General features: G+C 36.3%; 1 protein-coding gene across 1 annotated transcript in view; it reads left to right on the top strand.

Annotated features, from left to right (window-relative positions):
• Positions 1-20,766, top strand: part of snd1 (staphylococcal nuclease and tudor domain containing 1) — a 303,535-nt gene that overhangs the window by 85,088 nt on the left and 197,681 nt on the right. The window contains 2 exon segments of the mRNA XM_056455628.1: positions 1,045-1,117; positions 5,781-5,922. Coding sequence (XP_056311603.1) covers positions 1,045-1,117; positions 5,781-5,922 — 215 coding nt within the window.

The following is a 20,766-nucleotide window of genomic DNA, read 5'->3' on the forward strand; positions in this document are numbered from 1 at the left end:
ATATGAAAACACAGGCTGAAATTAATATCAAGCACTTTATAAACAAGTGAGTTTTATAATGTTTAATGGCATTACTTCACTAAAGGAAAACACAGTAAGAGCTGAGAGCATAAATGTGCGTTAAACACCAAGTCTGATGTGTTTGATGACTTGTTACAAACAAATGTCAAATTTCGCAATATACATGTTAAACTAACAACAGATAGTTAAACAGACCTTATGCCGCCTCATTAAATCCGTATATCTCAAATTTTGTGTTCTGACTATGGAACTATAGATTTGCATTACAATGAGGAAGCAATTGTGTTTAAGGCTTACGTTACGTCATTTCCATGTTCTGAAGTTTTATTATTCAACTATGCCTAGGTATAATCAGATTATCATCATATGGCACCCTAAAGTAAATTCATTAAAACTGCTTTGCTAGTATCTTCTATTTAGTAAAATTCCTTTTTGATTTCTGTTCTCTTTCGCTACTGCTCTCATGCATTCACACACACACACGCATTTCCTCCATTTTCTTGTCCTTCACTTTCTCTGGGTAACGCTTCCCTGTGGAGCCGGCGGAGATGGGCGATTTGCAGGCCTCAAATTTATTTTTAGCCAAGATTGCTGGTCGTTACCCTACATCCTTTGAGAAATAAACCTCAGGATGAGCTCCTTTCCTCTCTTTTTCACTGAACATGATTGGACACCAGGGAGGCTCCAGCCGCAGATACATCTGCCTTAAAGAGGCCAAAGACGCGTCCCTCATACCTCCTGTATCTACTGTAATCTTCAGGCGTCACAACTCAGCAAACCACTATTACACTGATCGAGCACTCAGACACACACAAAAGACACCGTATCCATTCCCATGTGTAATGCTGGGGTGCCGCTGCCCCATAAATGTGATTTGTTGGCTCTTTTGTGGCATGAGGGATGGATGAATGGGTGGGTTTGTTTAAGGGTTGGTTTCTCAGGCCTGGATAGAAATGGTTTTGTCTTTTTTTGGTGGGCATTTGTGAAGATTTCGATTGTAACTATGCTTTTGAATCATTGCAGGGCGATCAAGAATGGCAAAGGGCTTCACAGCAAGAAAGAGGTGCCCATTCATAGAGTGGCGGACATTTCAGGGGTAAGCTAGTGTTGGAAATAACCAGTCCCACATTTGATTTTGATGTTTTTTTATGTTCAAATTAATTTAGGCGTTTTAGATGTCAATTTTGCTTGCTAATGAAATATTGACTGATTAAAATCAGTAACGCATCTTAAGTGTTCATAAAAACAACTCAACACAGTGATCTTGTATTACAATAACAGGTGTTTATAGTGTGAGACTCAAGTATTTGGTTGAGTTGAATGCTTTGGAACATGCAGATTGAAAGACATGAACTTTTCCCAGTACTGGGTTGCAGCTGGAAGGGCATGCGCTGCGTAAAACATATGCTGGAAAAGATGTCTGTTCATTCCACTGTGGCGACCTCTAAAATAGAGACTGAGCCAAAGTCCCTTTAAGGCAAGTAATGTCACTTGCCGGCCGTCTTTGAAACGCCTCTCGGGTAGTATAGTTGGGCATTCTGTCTGAAAAGGGAAACAAAAAATTATTCAAAGCTATTAGCCAAGGTTACAATTACATTACATATTTGGAACCATCAAAAAAATTTAACAACCGACTCATAAATTTCGTTTCTAAATTTTCAAATCAAACAAAATCTGCAAATTTTCAAGTTGCCCAAGCTAATGCGCATGCGCTCTCAAAAGGAACGAGATCACGACACCAACCTCATTTATGGCCGTTCCACACATTCTCATCCTCTGGATAATGCTTCGCCTGATTGAGCTGCTCTTCTGAAGTAATCCACAACTTGGTCTTGATGGAGAATCTCCTCCAGAAATAACAGCAACTCTTTGTTTACAAGTTTGTGGGCATTTGAGTAGTTGCTGTCATGTGACGTGAGATTGACAGAATGGACAGTACCTCGTGTTCGTTTCATACAGATTACAAATCCAACATGCTTGCTAGTTCCATTGTCCTGAAGAAAGTTAAGAAGAATAATACAAATAAAAATGTGAAATTTATTTTTATTATTATTATTTTTTTTTTTATTATGTTAAATATGTAGGCATATGTTTACTATTTTTTTCTCTTAATATTTAGGTGAAAACAACTCATTTGACAAAATATTTAATCTTATTAAAAGTCAAATAATACACACAAAAAAAAAAATTAAATAAGCCAAAATATCAGAAAAATGTTTGTAAATTAGCCAAATTATAATGTTATTAAATTAAATGTTTAGTAAATTAGTAGTATTAGTAAATAATTTGACATTTTGTTTTTCTGTGTGCATGTTTTGTTTTGGTTTATTTGATTTTATGAAATATTAATGATATTTAATTTTAAATATTAATTATATTTCAAATATTAACTAAACTGTTTTGATATTGACCAATGTGATTTGTATTTAGCTTATGGCTTTATATTATTTCTCATATTTATTTGTTTAATTGTTCAATTAGTCCTTGTTTTTAACTACTAATAAGAGTGCATCATTTTAATACATTTTTAAATCATATTTAAATATTTAATTAAAAATTATGACTCGCACTTTACTGTAAGGTTTCATTAGTTAATGTATTTACTAACATGAACTAATTATAAACAAAACTTGTACAGCATTTGTGAATCGTAGTTCAACATTTAATTATGCCCTAATTTAACATTTAAATTCATGCTTGTTAACATTAGTTAACGCACTGAGAGTTAACATGAAACAACAATGAACCATTTTCATCAACTAACATGAACACACACTGTAATAAATGTTGTTCATTGTTTGGTTATGTTAGTAAATCCATTAACATATACAACATTATTGTAAAGTTCTACCATGTATGACATGAATTTCAATATTCAATATTAAAATCATTCCAGATGCTCAAATCAAATATCAGGAAAATACTACAATAAATAACTAAATAAATCTGACTATTTGATTGAGCATGACCCATGACAGTGTATTTGAAATTATGAACGGCTTTGCCAATATCTTCTATATCCCAGAATCCTCTCTCTGAATCCTTGATGTTAAAGCTTGGCCCTATGACAGCTGATTTATTGCTGCATTACGGCTCTGGCCAGTAAATTAATGAACGCCTCTCTAAAAATAGGCTTTCCACCCATAAAGTCATCTCGCTTGTAGCTCTGAAGTTGTTTTTAGGCGAATCCCGTTTATGCGCCTCAACCCAAATGAAGATTACATTTTACTTTGCTTGTAAAACGTCATTTTGCTGCTTGACAGGCCTGCGAAGCGACTGATGTTTAACCGCCGCTGACTTCGTGTTCACCTCTTTTTCATTCTCTCATCTCTGAGTTTATGAATTAGCTTCTCCGCTTTTAATGAAGTCTATGGCAGCTGTCTTCCAACTTTTTTTTTCAGGATATTATTTATACCCGGGTTTGTGTAGGCGGCGTTTAGAGTGAAAGAAAAAGAGCCGTGTCACTCTCAAACGCTAACATTCTCATTTCTCATCCAGAAACAAGATTTCCTCGTTATATGACTGACAGTCAGAGTAATGTCGTTTGGATTGGGACTGTGTCGTTGCTCTGAGAGGACCATTTATCTTTGGATGCGTTTGTTTTTTTTTTCTTCTTCTTTCTTTTGGTTTTTCTTGTTCTTTACGGCTATATTTCCAGCTCCAGTGGGCGGCTCTGGTGTTCTGAGTCACAGGAAGCAGCGATATTTAAAGTGAAATGTGAAGTGTCTCTGTTACACACCGAAACCTCAGCTGTCAAGCCACGAGATGGGCAATCTCACTTCTAAAAGTACAGCCTTGGCCAGAACACTCTTGAAATAGAGCTGCCCTTCTCACAATGATGGCTCACGCTATCGCTAACTCTGTTATCCTCCACTCGGCCTGTCCTTTTCCAGTCCACGGCTGAATTACAAGTGAGACGTATCTAAATGAATGTAAAGAAACCTAGCTGAGTCGGGACATTTGAAGAATTTCAATTTTCTCTCGTCGAAAAAGAGAGGGATTGGCCTTGTGTGGGCAAAATTGGTGCCTGGAGGCAATGCAAATATGACCGTCGAGTGAACTCACTTTGGTGTAAACAAAGGTGAACAACAAACAAGCGTAAATGGAGGAAATGTAAATGCATGAAGGAAACAAAAATGGATTGTTAAAAAATTCAAGGGATAGTTCACCCAAACACGAATTCCATTTTCACACCCTTCACTTGTGCAAAACCTATTTGAGTTTCTTAGTTGAACACTAAAGAAGATATTTTGAAAAATGCTGGTAACCTATATAGTGTTTTTTCCTACTATGGAAGTCGATCAACCTGCAATATTCACAATATCTTCTTTATACAAATTAACACATTTTTGGGTGAACTGTCCCTTTAATGTGTGACGCAAGCTCCTATTTGAACAACTAGAAAGTAGTTTAAACTTAAAACATAACTTTAAATGTGTGAAGCAAAACTCAAGCTCTTAAATAAAGACGAATAAATAAACAAGCAAGTGTAAACGTCAAACAAAAGTTTAAAAGTGCGAAACGAACCGAAATGGAAGATGTGTGTAATAAACAAGTGTAAATGTGTGAAACAAAAGCTTAAATGAGTGATTATTGTTAACACAGAGTAAATGCAGCAAGCTAATACATGTAAAAGTTTCAAGCAAAAAGCGAAATTTGTTGGGGAAAAAATAAAAGTACATGCTGACGCTTTATTTTTTTTGTATGAGCTGAAAAATGTGTGTAAATATATAAAACCAAGCAGTATTTATTTTCAAATTAATTAAATTAAATTCCCACTTTGGAAGTCGATTGGTGCCAGCAACCAGCGTTCTTCGCAATATGTTCGTCATACAAATTAATAAGGTAATTTTCATTTCTGGGTGAACTTCGCTTTAAAATGTGTGAGGCAAAATGTGTGAAAATGAACAACAAGAAAGCTTAAACTTAAAACATACGTTTGAATGTGTGAAACAAAACTCACGCTCTGTTAAACAAGAAAAAAAATAAACAAGCAAATGTAAACGTCAAACAAAAGTTTAAAAGTGGGAAACAAACCAAAGTAAAGATGTGTGGAATAAACAAGTGTGAATGTGTGAAACAAAAGCTTAAATGAGTGATTATTGGTAAAACAGAGTAAATGCAACAATCAAGTACATGTAAACGTTTCAAGCTAAAAAAGCAGAATATGTTCCGCTTTTAATAAAATATATAAATTGAAGTACGTGCTGACATATTTCTTTTTCGTTTGAGCTAAAAAATGTTTTATTTAAATACACAACCAAGCAGTATTTATTTTCGCATTATTTAGATTCAATTCCTATTATGGAAGTCTATTGGTGCCAGCAAGCAGCATTCTTCACAATATCTGCTTTATACAAATTAATGAAGTCATTTTCATTTTTGGGTTAACTATCCCTTTAAATGGTGTGAATCGAACTAAAGATGTGTGAAATGCAAAAATGAACAACAAAAAAAGTTTAAAACTTAAAGCACAAGTTTAAATGTGTGAAACAAAACTCAAGCTCTGTAAAACAAGGACAAATAAGCAAGTGTAAAGTTTTAAAAGAGTGAAGCAAACCGAAGTTGATGTGTGATAAAACAGTGTAAATATGTAAAACTAAAGCCTAAATGAGTGAAACTAGTGTTAAAAAAACATACATACATGCAAAAAAGAAACAAAACCGAAAAATAGACATGCTGACATATTTCTTGTTTTGATTGAGCTGAAAAATGTGTGTAAATTAAAAATGACTGTGTTTTCATGCTTCTGTCGACAGGAGACACAGAAGGCGAAACAGTTTTTCCCATTCCTGCAGAGAGCGGGCCGCTCAGAGGCTGTGGTGGAGTACGTGTTCAGTGGCTCCAGACTCAAGCTCTACATGCCCAAAGAGACGTGTCTCATCACCTTCTTGCTCGCTGGTAAGTGTCAGCCGGCCTCGGCCTGTCAACTATACCACCATCTGTGACCACATAACCACCACAATGTGGCAGCTGACCGCTGTTGCGCCACTGCTCTAATGGTTTTTGTTCACTTCAAAAAAAAAAAAAAAAAAAAAAACCTGTTTTCCTAGAAAATGAAAATCCAGTTATGTTTTCATCCATATGCTGTTGTGTTTTCTCTTTGGTTGAACCATAGAGAAGTTTAAGCTGCTCTCGTCATATATTGAAAATGAGCAGCTCTATTAAAAGTCCTCACTATATTACTTCGATATCAGTTGTGATATGAATAAAATTATCTTCACAATTCCTGCGGTAATAAGAATGGAACCTTCAGTATGGAGTTTGCCTCTAATCAGGAACTGGAACGTGCGGCTTTACAGTACGACAAAAACAGTAAGTGTACGGCAGAACCATTTGTGTGATGTGTTATGAAAAGGAGCGGAATAAAACATGATTACGCAACACTGATAAAACGAGTGATTGCTCCATGTTTAACATTTCTGTACAAAGAGCGACTAGTTGACTTCAATCAAAAAGTGCCACGGCAAAGCATTAAAGTCGACTAGTCGGGAACGCTATATTGCTAAGCCACCTGCTCCTGTTCAAATTACACCGGAGTTACTGACTGCTACCACATTTTATTCAGAAATTTATTCCAGCTTGCAAGAAATCTGTCCTGTGGCTTCCACGGTACAGATGCGGAGAATGCTGACCTTTACTCTGCGGTAGCTATACGTGGTTTAGTTTCACAGAATTAGGAAGGAATCATACTTTTTTTAGTTCAGTAGTGGTATAAATGTTCTTTTTTTTTTACTCTGCCACTATGATTGTTAAATGTCTTCTGTGAGGCATGCAAAGAGCTTATGCTCGTGGGCGCCCTCTAGCTTCCTGTATGAATGATACATGTGGCTCACAACACCCATTTAGTGTAAAAAAATAACAGAAAATATTGTGTCCGTACCACCCATCTTTATTTTGAACCCATTGAATGGCTGAGAAATTACCAGTCAACAAAATATTGAAATCTTTGTTGAAAAAACAGAAACGAACAGCAGAGACATTCTGCACTTGTTAACTTTTGTGTACCATGGATGAACGATACTCGGGTTTTAAAACACAAGGTGGTAAGTAAATGACAGACTTCTTATTGTTTTGTAAACCATTCCCCTTTAATAATTCATCAAGTGTGTCCTCGTGTTCCCCTGCCTAAGGCTTGACGGTGAGATGCTTTTTGTAGCAGGCATTTCTGTCTCCTCAGGATGCTCTGCTTGTGGTGTTTTGAGATTGAATAGCTTCTGTCCTCCTTTTCTGACCTGCGGAGGCCGGTGGTTTCTGGCAGGTCTGGAAAGCTAGTCTTTGTGCAGGCGTTTTGTCTATGCCTTTGACCCCCCAAAGGCAAGACGGGGATCTGAAGAGCTCAATCTGATGCAAGGTTAGGTGTCACGCTCGCTGGCTGTGAGGTCTTACTACACAGCATCTGTTCTTCCCCTTGAGTTTCTATGTGTTGGGCATATATGTGCACATGTGGAATGTAAAGGAAGCACTGCTGCACGTCAGAGGTGGTGCTGGACCATCTGCGACTTTTCACCTTTTACCAGCGCTCTACATGTAGCCAATTGCCATTCTCACAAGCAAATTTGAGCAAGTTCAGGTTTTGGATTTATTTATAAAATATTAGTATATAAATAAATAAATAAATAAATAAATAAATATATATATATATATATATATATATATATATATATATATATATATATATATATATATATATATATATATATATATATATATATATATATATTTATTTATTTATTTATGTATTTATTTATTTATTTATTTATTTATTTATTTATTTGTTAAATTAACAAAAAATGCTAATTTTTATATATATATATATATATATATATATATATATAAATTAGCATTTTTTACCTAATTATTCCAATGACTCCCATATGAATTGCTCAGGTATTCATTTGTTCCCAAACCCCTCCATAGCGCATAGCTAATCTGCGAACCAGTCTCTTGTGTGTGGTAGACTGGGTTCAGTGAGAGACAGAGAGAAACGCCCACCACGGCTATTAAGTAGCGTACCGAGTATGTGAGAGCCCAGTGCGGGAATGCATTAAAGCAATCCAGTTAAACACCGGCATGTTACTCTACTCTAAAACCTAACCCCATGTAATAATAACAACACATTCAGTATAAATCCACAGTCGCAAAAGTTGAACTATTTTAAAAATTGACCGCACGTGAGGAACAGCTCATGGTGGCCATAACAAAGGCAAACGAAAAAGGATCTTGAGTTCAGAAACGCATTTAAATTGGTAGAGGAAGAAGCACATGTCATGTTTTCAACGTGGTTTTGGACGGTACATGTGAATTAGAAGTAGTACAAAAACTGCAAACTACAAAAATCAGAAAAATGACAAGAACAAACACAGCACTAGGTTAGCTATACTGTGGTATTGTTGCGAAAATTTACTTTAACCCTTCCACGCAGCCGAATCTCCATCTGTCTGTCATCTTTATGTCATGATCAGTCCCGTGATCCCCCGCACTCCACTAGTGTCTGAAGGGAAAGGCACGTTCACGTTTTACCAGAACCGGCTTCTCATATTTGGTGATGTACCGTATTGATGTTGATGCGTTCAAGCAAAAGAGCGTATTCGAAAATTCGAAAAGCGTATTCGACTCTACGACGACTTTTTCGTTAAAGAATCAATAGTTTTAATCATGGTGCACTTTTAGATTCAAATTAAGTTAAAGTTACAATAAAATATAAGTTATTATATACAGACATAGTTAGCCTGCAGTTTTATTGCATAAAGGGGATGTCTGTGTACATGTTTAATGAAGTGTTTTAAGTGTTGTCCTGGAGGTTCTCGATGGTTGGCATCATCTCTTCATATGTTTTGTCCTTGAGGTCTTCGATTGATAGCATCATCTCTTCATAGGTCTTGGATCACATCAATGGTGCTGCACAATCTCTAGAGGCCTCGGGATGAGAATCCCATGTGGAAATAGAGAGAAAAAACTGTTTTATCTAGTAGGGCATCACAATATATCATTTCAGCATCAATATCGCAATGTACACATCGCAAAGATATGCAATATGCATGTAATTTTATACAGTATTTACGTACAAAACCATAAAGCGTTAATCTATGCTAGTAGTTTGTTTTGCATTTTATGCATGATTCAATACCCTGCAGAATCATCCCAATTAAAGTTAGCACATTTGATAACACTTTAGGGACCAATTCTTATTATTGCTTATTAGCTTGCATGTTTTTGAGACATTGGCTGCTGCTTAGGACTTATAAAGTACATAATCTGCATGATCTTATTCTACATCCCTAACCTAAACTACCTTAATATCTATTAAGGAGCAAATTATAAGTTTATTGAAGCAAAAGTCAGAGGTAATGGTTTGCTAATAACGAGAATTAAACCTTAAAATAAAGTGAGACTATAAATCCTTTCCAAATAGTGCTATTCAATCATTTGGTGAAATTGTTTAGATACAGTATATCGCAATATATATCACTGAAAAAAAAATATCCCAATGTCCTCATGCAGCCCTATTATCTAGCCTCAGTGATTTATTTTCTTAACTATTTTGAAGAATTACCATCTTATCGAAAAACAAAATCATAATTGGTAACTATTAAATAGTTTATCAGATTACCCTGTTATCCAAGTAAAGACTATTTGACTATCACTATTGGATACATTTAAATTGAAAAGATGCTTGGCCTCATACACTAATAACAGTTTTAGTATTGAATCTTTACAGCAAAACCAACAACAAAAAACAAGCCTATTTCCAAACACATTTATCCACAAATTCAATTTGTATTTAGCCTCGTTTTAATGTTAAGGAATTTTAAGTATTTTAAATGTGCACAGGTTTAGTATTTTGCACCTAAATCCTACGAGTCTTCGTATGTGTAATTAGTAAATGACATTGGTTATTTGTATTCAAGTGTGCCCACATGATCATTTTCCATTTTGCACTATTATCTTGTTAGCTTAACCCATAAATGCCTAATCTACATTGTAAAAACACATTTTTCTTAACACATTAACTTCTGTAATTGGGCTAGGCTTAGGGTTAACTTAGTTTGACCCATGAAGAACAGAAATATTTTGACCATTTGCTTGAGTTTCACACATAGGAACATCTTAAGGGTCTGTACATGAACATTCATGCTTCATTAGACTACATAAAGAGACCGTCGCTTTCTTGCGGTCGCTCAATTTCTTCCTTGACGGACAGCAGTGTCCTCCCAAACCCGACCTCGTTCTTCCTTCCACATCGCTCCGAAGAAGCCGCCGCTGACTGATTCCTGTTATTTCTGAGGAGTTTATTTCTGTCCTCTCACCATCCGGTCTAATTATTCACCCTGAAAACAGAGAAGAGAGACGCCCATCTATTTCTGCATCCCTCCATCCTTCCATTATTTGTCTCAACTTCCCCCAGCGGAGAACAAACACCCTCCGCCCCCACCGTGCTTAATTGTGCATATCGTCATTGGAGATATTTCAATTAATTTGGTCATTTGCTCCTGAGAGAGTGTCTTTTGTGTTTTCTTTCCTCCATTTGTTCCTTTTTGTAATTATTTTTTTTCCGGCTTCCTCCTTATGAGGGATTTCAAATAAGAAAACCTTCATCGCTCTGCGTATTTTCTAAAATTATCCTTTTTGTTTAAATCATTTCTTGCGTTTGCCTCATTGCTTTTTCTCAATTATGTGATTTGGTAATGTAGGCTGGGAGGTGTGGTGCAGAAGAGGCTTTAAAAGTCATTGAGGTTTTTGGTTCCTATCGGAAATGTTCAACTTTCACAATCTCAGGTACTTGGGGATCTGGTCTCCCGGCGCTGCTCTTTCTGATGTTTCAGGTTTCTAGCAATTGAGTGTCTGTGAAAGCCATTTTGGTGTCAGAAAGAGGGAAAAAACTGACAGCAGCACCAGGGGCTATGAAATGAGCTACGGCGCAAATGAAAACGATTCAGCAGTTCAAGAGGTTATTGAGTTATGATACAGGGGGCAGAACACCATAAATTCAACAGTGCAGATTGTGTTTAGTTACCTGCAAGCACTCTTTATGATTTTATGGTTGACTAATTAGATCTTGTAATCATGTGGGTCAACAGGGTCAAGGTTTAGGTTTTATAGACTAGGTTTATTTCTCTGTTTTTGCACTTTTGAACTTTGGGACATTTAGAAAAAGAACGTTAAATCTCTTCTTTCATAAATTTTGGTTTGCTTACTATATTTACTGATGTGTTGTGTATATTCAAGGTGAAATCATTTGCCCTACTATAAAATTTATTATTTTCCAAATATTAACCGAGAGATGTTTGAGATTTTGTTTCTCGATACGTTTATACTTTTAAAAGCTTATTTCTAATTACTCATTTCTTTTGTCTTAGCCATGATAACTGTTTATAATTTCACAAGTTATTTGCTAGATACTTGTACAGTGGTCCCTCGTTATTCGCGGGAGTTAAGTTCTAAAAATAACCTGCAATAGGCGAAATCCATGAAGCAGTCAGCTTTATTTTTTACAATTATTATAGATGTTTTAAGGTTGTAAAACACTTTATACACTTTTCTTAGACAGACGTTAATATTTACACACTTTTCTCTCTTATTTAAACGCTCTCAAAGTTCAAAACTTCGTAGAAAAATTTGTCCAGTATTATAAAATAAAACCAAAGATCAAAACTTTTTGTGGCCCATTTCCACTGAGTGGTATGGTATGGATTGGTACGGGTCACCTGCCAAAGTGGTACAAAACCTCTCATCTGTATCTTTAATCTTCACCAGCACATTTTATCTGTTGTTAGAAAGTAATTCCATCATTCCGAGTTCATAGTGCAAAAGTTAAGTTATAATAGTTAAACATGTCAGTTTGTTCATGTATTAGGTTCCTGAACGAATCATTTGGTTCTTTGTTTTTTCCGGCTTCTCCTTTATTTTGCACTTCTCTTTTTCGTTGGTCCGTTTCTAAAAGAATCGGGTGTCAGACGCACTTCAATAATCATACGCACGTTATTATCATCAGCTCAAGTTCATCATGTCAAATAAAGATGCGCGGCAATCGATCGCGAGCTCTCTGGAGAAAGTAAAACCGCTCACACTTTTAGACGGCCTCATAAAACACACGGCACAACAAAGGACACGGCAGATTTTTTTGTTCTTGGTATTGTGGCTGTTCATCATGACAACGACAAGGTTTGTTTGAGCTTGGGGATTATAACTATAATAACCGGTAATTTGCTGGAATGCTGCGCTGTGTGAACGCAGAAGGAAAATTGCCGGAAAGAGCGTGTTCACGATTTAAACGCACTGTCGTCTACTTTAGCCAATCAGAACATTAAGATGCATTCACATCCGTGCTGTTTTTGAAAATAAAAGCCATTGAATATTTTTCCAGACACATTTAGCTGCTAGATGTTACTCAGATAACGTTTCTATCTTCCTTAATGCCAACTGTGTAAAACATTACCGATAAAATGCTTGTGATAAACCACTGTTTGTTCCCCTTAAAACTCTTCTTGCATGGTTTCTGGAAATTTTCAGTCTGTGTTTTTTGGCAAATTACCGGTAATGTTACTACTCGGCAGAAAATTGCCGGAACGAATTTACTGGTATTTTCAAAAAGGGCCTGTTCACACATGATGCCTTTCCGGAAAATTTCCAGTAATTTTGTGGAAAAGTCTGTGTTAACACTTAATTGAAAATGGCACTGGCAATGGCAATTGCTTAAATTTGAATTGCGTTTCTTAGACTTTGGTATACATGCACATTTTATCAACAAAATGTACAACATTAAAAGGTAGAACATTGCAATATGTAGTTTTATTCAACATTTGCGGGATTTTCTATTGGGTTACGTTATTTCACGTTTTTGGATCAGGTAGAAAAAAAAAACCTTATACTTCAAAGATCCATTTAATCGCATTTTGCTTAACAATAAAATGTTTTATCCTACAATTCATTGGGATTTAAATTTTCTCAAAGCTGATGAACTGACTTGCCATGAGCTAAAATGGTTATCCTTCTGTTTAATTTACAGTAATTGTCTCTTTAATAAAAAAAAAAAAAAACAGTGTTTAAATGATAACCTACAGTACAGCTGCCTTTTTTATATATCTAATTAAAGTGCACACAAAGGAATATCTTTCCCAACATCTCGTCATTAAATTGGTCGTGGGTTTGTGTGTGTGTGTAAATGCGAGTCCATACAGACAGACAGTTCCTCTACATGATTGTTGCATGAATGAGCTCAGTACTAAATTAGACCACAGAACGCAGCCGTCCAATCAGCAGGGACCCTCTGCCTTCAGTGGTTGAAAGGTCAGACAATGCCAAAGCCCCGCCGAAGAGAAGCAGAGAGAGACAGGCGTGCTTTCTGTCACTCAACCCTCCATTACAGCGCACACTTCCCTATTAGTGTTGCTATGGTGAAAGCCTCTCCACCCACAGGCGCGCCAGCAAAGGTTACCGTATTAAAAGGGCAGAAATGCTTCATTGCTCGCTTTCTTATTTTTCTTCCGCTCCCTTTCCAATTTAAATGCAGCTTTTCCTGCAGGACCAATGATATCATTGCGGCTTACTGTATTGTGGCAGTTCAACAGATGTCGAAGCAAGCCTGACGTGTTGGTGCAACGTCATGTGAAAAATAACAACTGGGAGTGAATTTTTAATGTACACTCACAGGACACTTTATTAGGCACACGTTGCTAGTTAGCAGGTTGGACCCACTTCTGCGTTAAAGGGATAGTTCACCCATATATGACAATTCTGTCACCAGTTTTAATTTTCATGTTCTGTTCAACATGAAGATATTTTAAAGGAAGCTGGAAACCTGCAACCATTGACTTTCATAGTGGTTGTTTTTCCAACTATGGATATTAGTGGTTAGTTTCCAAGGTTTTTCAAAATATTGGGCTCTATTTGAAAGATCTAGGTGCAAAGTCTAAAGCGCAGGGCGCAAAAGCATTAAAGGCATGTTCCGAATCCAGTTTTGCTATTTTAAGGATGGAAAAATACACTATTCACCCTGGTGCATGGTCTAACAGGGTTGTGCTTATTCTCCTAATGAGTTATAGGTTTGTTTTGAGCAGAACATGCATTAAACCAATCAGAGTTTCATCTCCCATTCCCTTGAAGAGTCAGTTGCGTCACGCCATGGTGCCTTTGCTATTTACATGGCAGACTTTGTAAGTGGAAAAACTGAATGTTTCACTAGCAAGAAAAGAGTTAACCAGACCATCAGAACGAGCCTCCTCCATTCGATCTCTTTATTTTCTCTTTACTTTGCTTTTACGCTTTACTTTGCGTGGAAACGGTGTTGTACGCACTCCACTGAAGACATCCATCAGCCTACATCATTAATTTCGTTTATCGCAAAGATTTGTTTCAACTAACTCTAAATTCAGTTCTAATTTCCAGCAAGGAATAAATGACCAATTATAATGAAGTGTGGTCAAAAAACAGAGTTATATCCAAACACACGTCCTATACTTATGCCCCATATGGTGATGCATACCTCTTCAAAATCTGACAGGTGGACAAATCTAAACTTGTTTTTATTCAAACAAATATAAAGATGCATATAATAAATAACACAGCTAATAATAATAACATTATACAAATGCAAATTGTGTTGAATAAACTAAAAAAATCCCGCCGACTTAAAGGAAGCATGTAGCATGTAGTTTTTATATTTATGTAGAAAATATTTTTTGTAACATTTTAATCCTTTATTTTTTTTGTTTGTAAAGAGATGTGTGTATGCTGTACATCCTGTGTGTTAAGCAATATGTACGTGTTTGGACCTGCGCTGGACTTTCAGTTTGTCAGTGGCTCTGCCTATTTCAGTTCCTCCAAACAGCAACGAGCCAACAATGCGCTTTAACACACCTCCTTTTTTTGAGCGAAACACGCATGAGTACACAGTGGTGCAAATGGTTTTGCTATTTAAACAATGTGGTGCAAAATGTAAAAATTTGTGTTGCGCTGGTCTGAAAATAGCAACAAATCACGCCAAACACATCTTGCGCCTTATTGCGCCGGGTGTATGATAGGGCCCATTGTGTTCAATGGGGAAGAATGGAAGCTCAAACTGGTTTTGAACAAGTCAAAGGTAAATAAATATCGGCATAATTTTTGTTTTGGTTGAATTGTTCCTTTAAGAAGTGTTTATTTGTTAATCATTGATTCAACAATGTGCTGGAAGCATTTCTCAGAGATTTGACATGGTATCGTTGGAGGTCTACTGCACATTCATGGTGTGAATTTCCCATTCCAGCACATCCCAAATGTGCTCTGTTGGATTGAGGTCTGGAGGACATCTGAGTTTAGTGAATCCAGTTTGAGATGACTTGAGCTTTGTCACATGGCACAGTATTCCGCTGGAAGTAGCATCAAATGAAGGTTTCACTGTGGTCTTAAAGGGATTAGCATGGTGTGAATGCTTTTGCATTTAAACAATGCTCAATTGGTGCTAAGGAGCCTAAAGCATGCCAGGAAAATGTTTCCCACACCATTACACCACCAGCAGCCTGAATTGTTGATTCAAAACAGGATGAATCCATTTTTTCATGTTGTTCATGGCAAATACTAACTTGTCCATCAGAATGACACACATCAAGAGTATTTAGACCAGACAACCATTCTTTCTCCAGTCTTCCGTTGTCCTAGTTTACACATGTGAGTGTTACATGCTCACAGGAAAAGCAAAGTCTGCTCAAATTACACATGGACTAGATGTTTCATGTTGCAGTATACTGCTTGCATAAGCTCTTCTATGCCATCATGGCAATGCCGTTGAAGTGACTACTATTGACTTGTTCATAGTCAATAAATGTGGTTTAATCTTTTAAATTGGTTGTTTTTTAATCAGTGTAATTGAGGTAGATTTTAAAAGTCAAACAAAATTATGTTATTTAATAAAACAATATTTGATTATTACAAAGCATTTTTGGGTTTGCTTTTGGCTAGTCCCAGCAAGAACTTTTAGAGTTGGCTCAATTTCCATTGCTAGATTCGAGAATTTATAAATGTTTGCATCGCTGGCCTTGCTCCACTCCCATGACTCTCGTCCCCACAAACGATCACAGCTACCAAATCGACCAATCACCGGTCTTGCATTCTACGTCATTGTATGCATCAGGGAAAGACAAAGGTAATGTGGATGTGTAAATTAGACTGTAGTCAAATAACATTTCACGGTGAAGCCTTGTGACTTGTATTATAGAATGGTAAATTCTTTGTGAAATCATCAATTTAAAATGTTTATTTTGCTAGCGCACGTTGTTTTGCTAATATTTAATTAATGTCTGCTGAAGTTGTGGTCCTTTTCAGTTAACGCCAGTTTGATGTCTTCAGCGACAATATACTTAACCATGCCCCTCTTACAACACGTATGCTACAAGGGAATGATACACAAAAAGATAACCCCGCCCCCTACTCAAAATTCAGTTTTAGTTAGATGTCAACATACTACAATAAAAGTCTTTGCAACTTCCGATTCAGGCAGACGTTAAAATATTAGCCACCACTTTTAGTTTAGTTCAATTTTTAGTTATACTGTTTTTTGACTCATTAAGTGAAATAAGTAAATTAATGAATAAACTAAACCCTATTAAACTAAACAATTTTTATAAGTTTAACTCTTAAAATGTCAGTACTTTGCATTTTTATATACATTTACCATTTTCTTTTATCTAATTCCATTAAATAAATGCAGCGTTGGTGTGTACAAGAGATTTTTCACAAACTTACTCAAACTTTCAAACAGTGTATGTTATATTTAAGTCCAAATACTTGTGGTTTACGGTGCAAAGTGACTCTGCAGTTTTGAAAAGCATGCGTGTTTGTGTGTGTGTGTGGTAACGGGCAGCTGCTCATCTCTGTGTTCTGTGTCTTGAGGTGTTCCTCTCTCCTCTCCTTGGCCTCCTGAGCACTGATCATAAGAAAAGTTCACTTATTTTGATTTTAAAACACAGTACACCCCCACTCCCCAACAGTGTCCTTCCTTCCTGCCGCACTATAAAGAGCAAGAGAAAAGAGCGCCCAAGATGGAAGATGCCGTCCTCACTTGGAAAAGAAAGAGGGAGGAGAGGTTTGAAGCCGACATCAAAGAAGGGTGTGTGTTCAGCAGAGGTGTATGTGAGACGGGGCATCAGCGGGGGGGATCTTCCCTCTTCAGGATGTCTCTGGTCCTGATGTGACTTTGATGAGCTGCTCAAAGCTCAGGTGCTCTAGAGCAGGCCGGCCCGCGGTCGTGTATCATGAGTAAGGGTACTTGCTGGAGTTTGCTGCTTTTGATGACTTTGAGAAATTGATCTCGATGCATTGAGCTGTGGTGCCCTTTTAGGGTATTGAAGTTCTAGTCTGGTATGAAGTTCCATTTGTTATTGTCATCTAATGCATCGGACTTGCATTTTGTAGGGTTTTTCAATCTTTAGCGGCGAAGATCCTACTTTTAGGATGAGTTTCTTTTCATATTTGGAGAAAAAAAAAAAGATTTTTCAAGCCGTAGTGGAATATATATCGAGGTACTTTTATGAAGGAGCTTTTAGAGGAGAGATGCTTCCATTGACGTATTTTCTGGTCAGATACACGGGTGAGCAGGACTTTAATAAAGAACTTTTTCCTTTTTAAATGTCAGTAGACTTTTCTTCAGAATTTAATTTAGTTCTTATTTTGAGTCATTTTTCATTGCCGTACCCATGGTCTAGTAGTTTGTGTGCATTAAAAAAAGAGAGAAAAAAAGCATCATTTATTTGTTTTTTTTACTCCATTTTTCATTTTGTCCTACTGTTGTTTTTATAGAAGCCTAAAAAGTTATCTTATTAGCGTGGATTAAAGATTCTTGCAACCATTGTTTTGATTTGTAGGTAAATAATGATTCTAATGAGGAGAAATGGTTGGAATTGGAACGAATACTGTAAATATGTTTTAAACCATTTGTGTTCATTGAAATCTCAAAGCTCAAAGTATTTCACCATCAAATGTGAACAATCCTTCCTTCTCTCTCCCTCTCATGTGGGTGAGCATAGTAAAAAAAATTGGTTTCCGAACTCTAAACTGTGCTTGGTTATGTAAGTCTGGACATTTTCATTGGAGGAGACAGAATCTCTCTCACACTCACACACACACTCAGAATCAAATGGTTTTCACTCAAAGCTCGTGCTGTCATTGTTTTGGCAGTGTTGATGGATTGGCGCTATTGTCACGATGAAGGGCATCGCTCTGTACATCACACTATACAGCATAACGCTATAGCTGAGAGTGTGTCATCTGTTTTCAGCCAAAAGAGTGTCTTGTCTGAGTGCTGCACTTTGTTGGTGATTCTCTTGAGGAAAAGTAGCAGGATGTTTTGCTGTGTTCCTAACATGCAGCATTCTCTCTATATGCTCGGCCCGTTGAAGGCCTCGGAGTGCTTTTACAGAGCGCTGCATTTTCTGCGTTTCTTTTGTCTTTAGTGCCAAAGCTCCTGCTTTTATGGACCCGGCCTTGGCTGGCTTCAGTCATGCATTTATCTTTTCATAGATGGAGAAAGAGTGCAGAGCTTCGACATTTCCCTATTGGAGATTTGAATCGTGTGTGTTTGTGGAGACGATGAACAGTAAGCGTTTGTTGCAAAAACATGCATTTCTGGTAAAAAAAAATGGAGTATTATTTTAGGCGGGAAGGAAGGAGTCTAATCCAATTATTACCAATTGTACTGTTACATGTTGTTGATGATTAAAAAATAAAAGATGCAAATAAATAAATATTAGTAAAAGAGATACACTGATACTACATTTCTTAGCCAGAGCAGTGGTGCCCAAACTTTTTTCGTATGAAGGGCCAAAAATCAAATATCATGATAGCCATGGCCCAAAGATCAATATACCAAACTATTTTACAGTAAATTCATATAATATAATATAAAATATATATAAAAATATATAAAACATTACTTTGAATCATATTAACTAAAGCAGTATACATTTTTAAATAATAACTTATTGCAATAAAGACATAAACAGTCACATTTACAGTGGAGTTTATTGTAGAATACAGCAGTCAAGCAGAAACTGCCTTTGTCTTAATTCGCTCACCAAAGTTTGTGGCATGTACATTTTAAACTAAATCTGATTCATTTACACCATTTAAATTGCAGCATTAAATTTCAGATAGCTTTTTTGTTGCTTAACAATAAAACAAAACATAAAATTTGAACTGATAATCTATTCATAACCCATTCTCAAATGGGGTGTCAGGCCAAATCAAAAGTTAACATGGGCCAACTTTGGTCCCCGGGCCCTAGTTTGAGCATCTCTGATCTAGATGATATCTATAGATTGTCCTTCCCTTGATACTTTTTAAAATAAATTGTTCCCCAAATTGGAAAGAAATGTAAATAAAATATATATTTGCTTATTGGTTAAATACTTAAAAAAAATAAATAAATAAAAAAATAACATAAAAAATAACAAATTTCTCAAGAATAAATTAATACCTAACAGTTTTTTATTTAATTCTTAATCTTACTAAACAGCATTTTTCCTAAAAATTACATTTATTTACATTTTTTACAAGTTTTTAGAACAGAGAGAATGTGTCCCATAGCTGGTTTATCATGTCCACCCATCTGTGTGGAGCACACTCAAAATTTTTTTCCAAAAAGCATAGAGTCCTTTTAAAGGTCCTGTGAAGTGCTTTGAAATATGCAGTTTTATTTGATGTCTTACGTAGTCTCAATCAAAACACGAAGAGAGGATGGGAGATAGTGTAGCTCCTCCTCCTTTTTAAAAACAACCAGCATTTTTTTTTTTTATCACAGCTCTGCCAGTGAGACCAGTTGAGCTCAAGTGTATCAAATGAAAATGTGAAGCGTCTTGAAGGGGGCGGATCATGTCAGATACCAGAGAGCATTTGATTGGTTATGGTTTGGGAAACTGTAGTATGTGGTGATGTGAATAAAACAGTTGATCCATTAAGGCGGAAGTGACCAACTCCAAGCTTTACATGTCGATGACTTTTAAATGTGAATTTTGTCACTGTTTTGGAGAACACTAGATTATAGATATCTTAAAACGAACGATACTGATGCTAACATCTAAACTTGTTTTCATGGACCTTTAAGATGATGTCTGGTCCATATGGAGCAAACTCTGTCACCTGCGTGAAGCACACTAAGAATTGCATATAGTAAAGTGTCTGGTGCATACGAAAAAAGAGGAGTTGGTCACCTACAGGGGGCTTATTGTAATGAACTTAATTAAAGAAAACTTCATATCTTTGTAGATGTGAAGTTTTATTTTATATTTGTACTAGAAATGTAAAATCCGACGCCTGAAAATATTGCTGTGTGCCGATAAGAGTTGTGCTGATAAAACATAAAGATTATATATGCGCAATTGCAACAATGTATGGTTTCTCCATGTTCAAGCCAACTTGTGTATTTTCATAAAGAGTACTTTTGTTTACACTGTATTCAGAATGACCCAGGGTTAAATATTTTGTATGTGAAAAGCCATGTAGTCTCTCTGACACAGTGGAGAGGGTAAGGGGGAAAAAATAAGGTTTTGCAGTCATGAATAATTCATTAGTCAAAAAGTGTGGGAACTCTACGTTCATTTTAGTAATTGTTTAGATTCTTTTCATTCGTTTCGTCCTCCATCTCATAGTTTACACATCTATAAAATGGACATTTTTGAAGTCACTCCCAAATTTTTGCGCGCTGGTGGTGGCTTGTTTTTCATTTCTTTTTGACAAACTTTCTATGCATTTAGAGATTTTTAGACATAACAA

The sequence above is a fragment of the Danio aesculapii genome, chromosome 4 (genome assembly GCF_903798145.1).
Source record: "Danio aesculapii chromosome 4, fDanAes4.1, whole genome shotgun sequence".
NCBI lineage: Eukaryota > Metazoa > Chordata > Actinopteri > Cypriniformes > Danionidae > Danio > Danio aesculapii.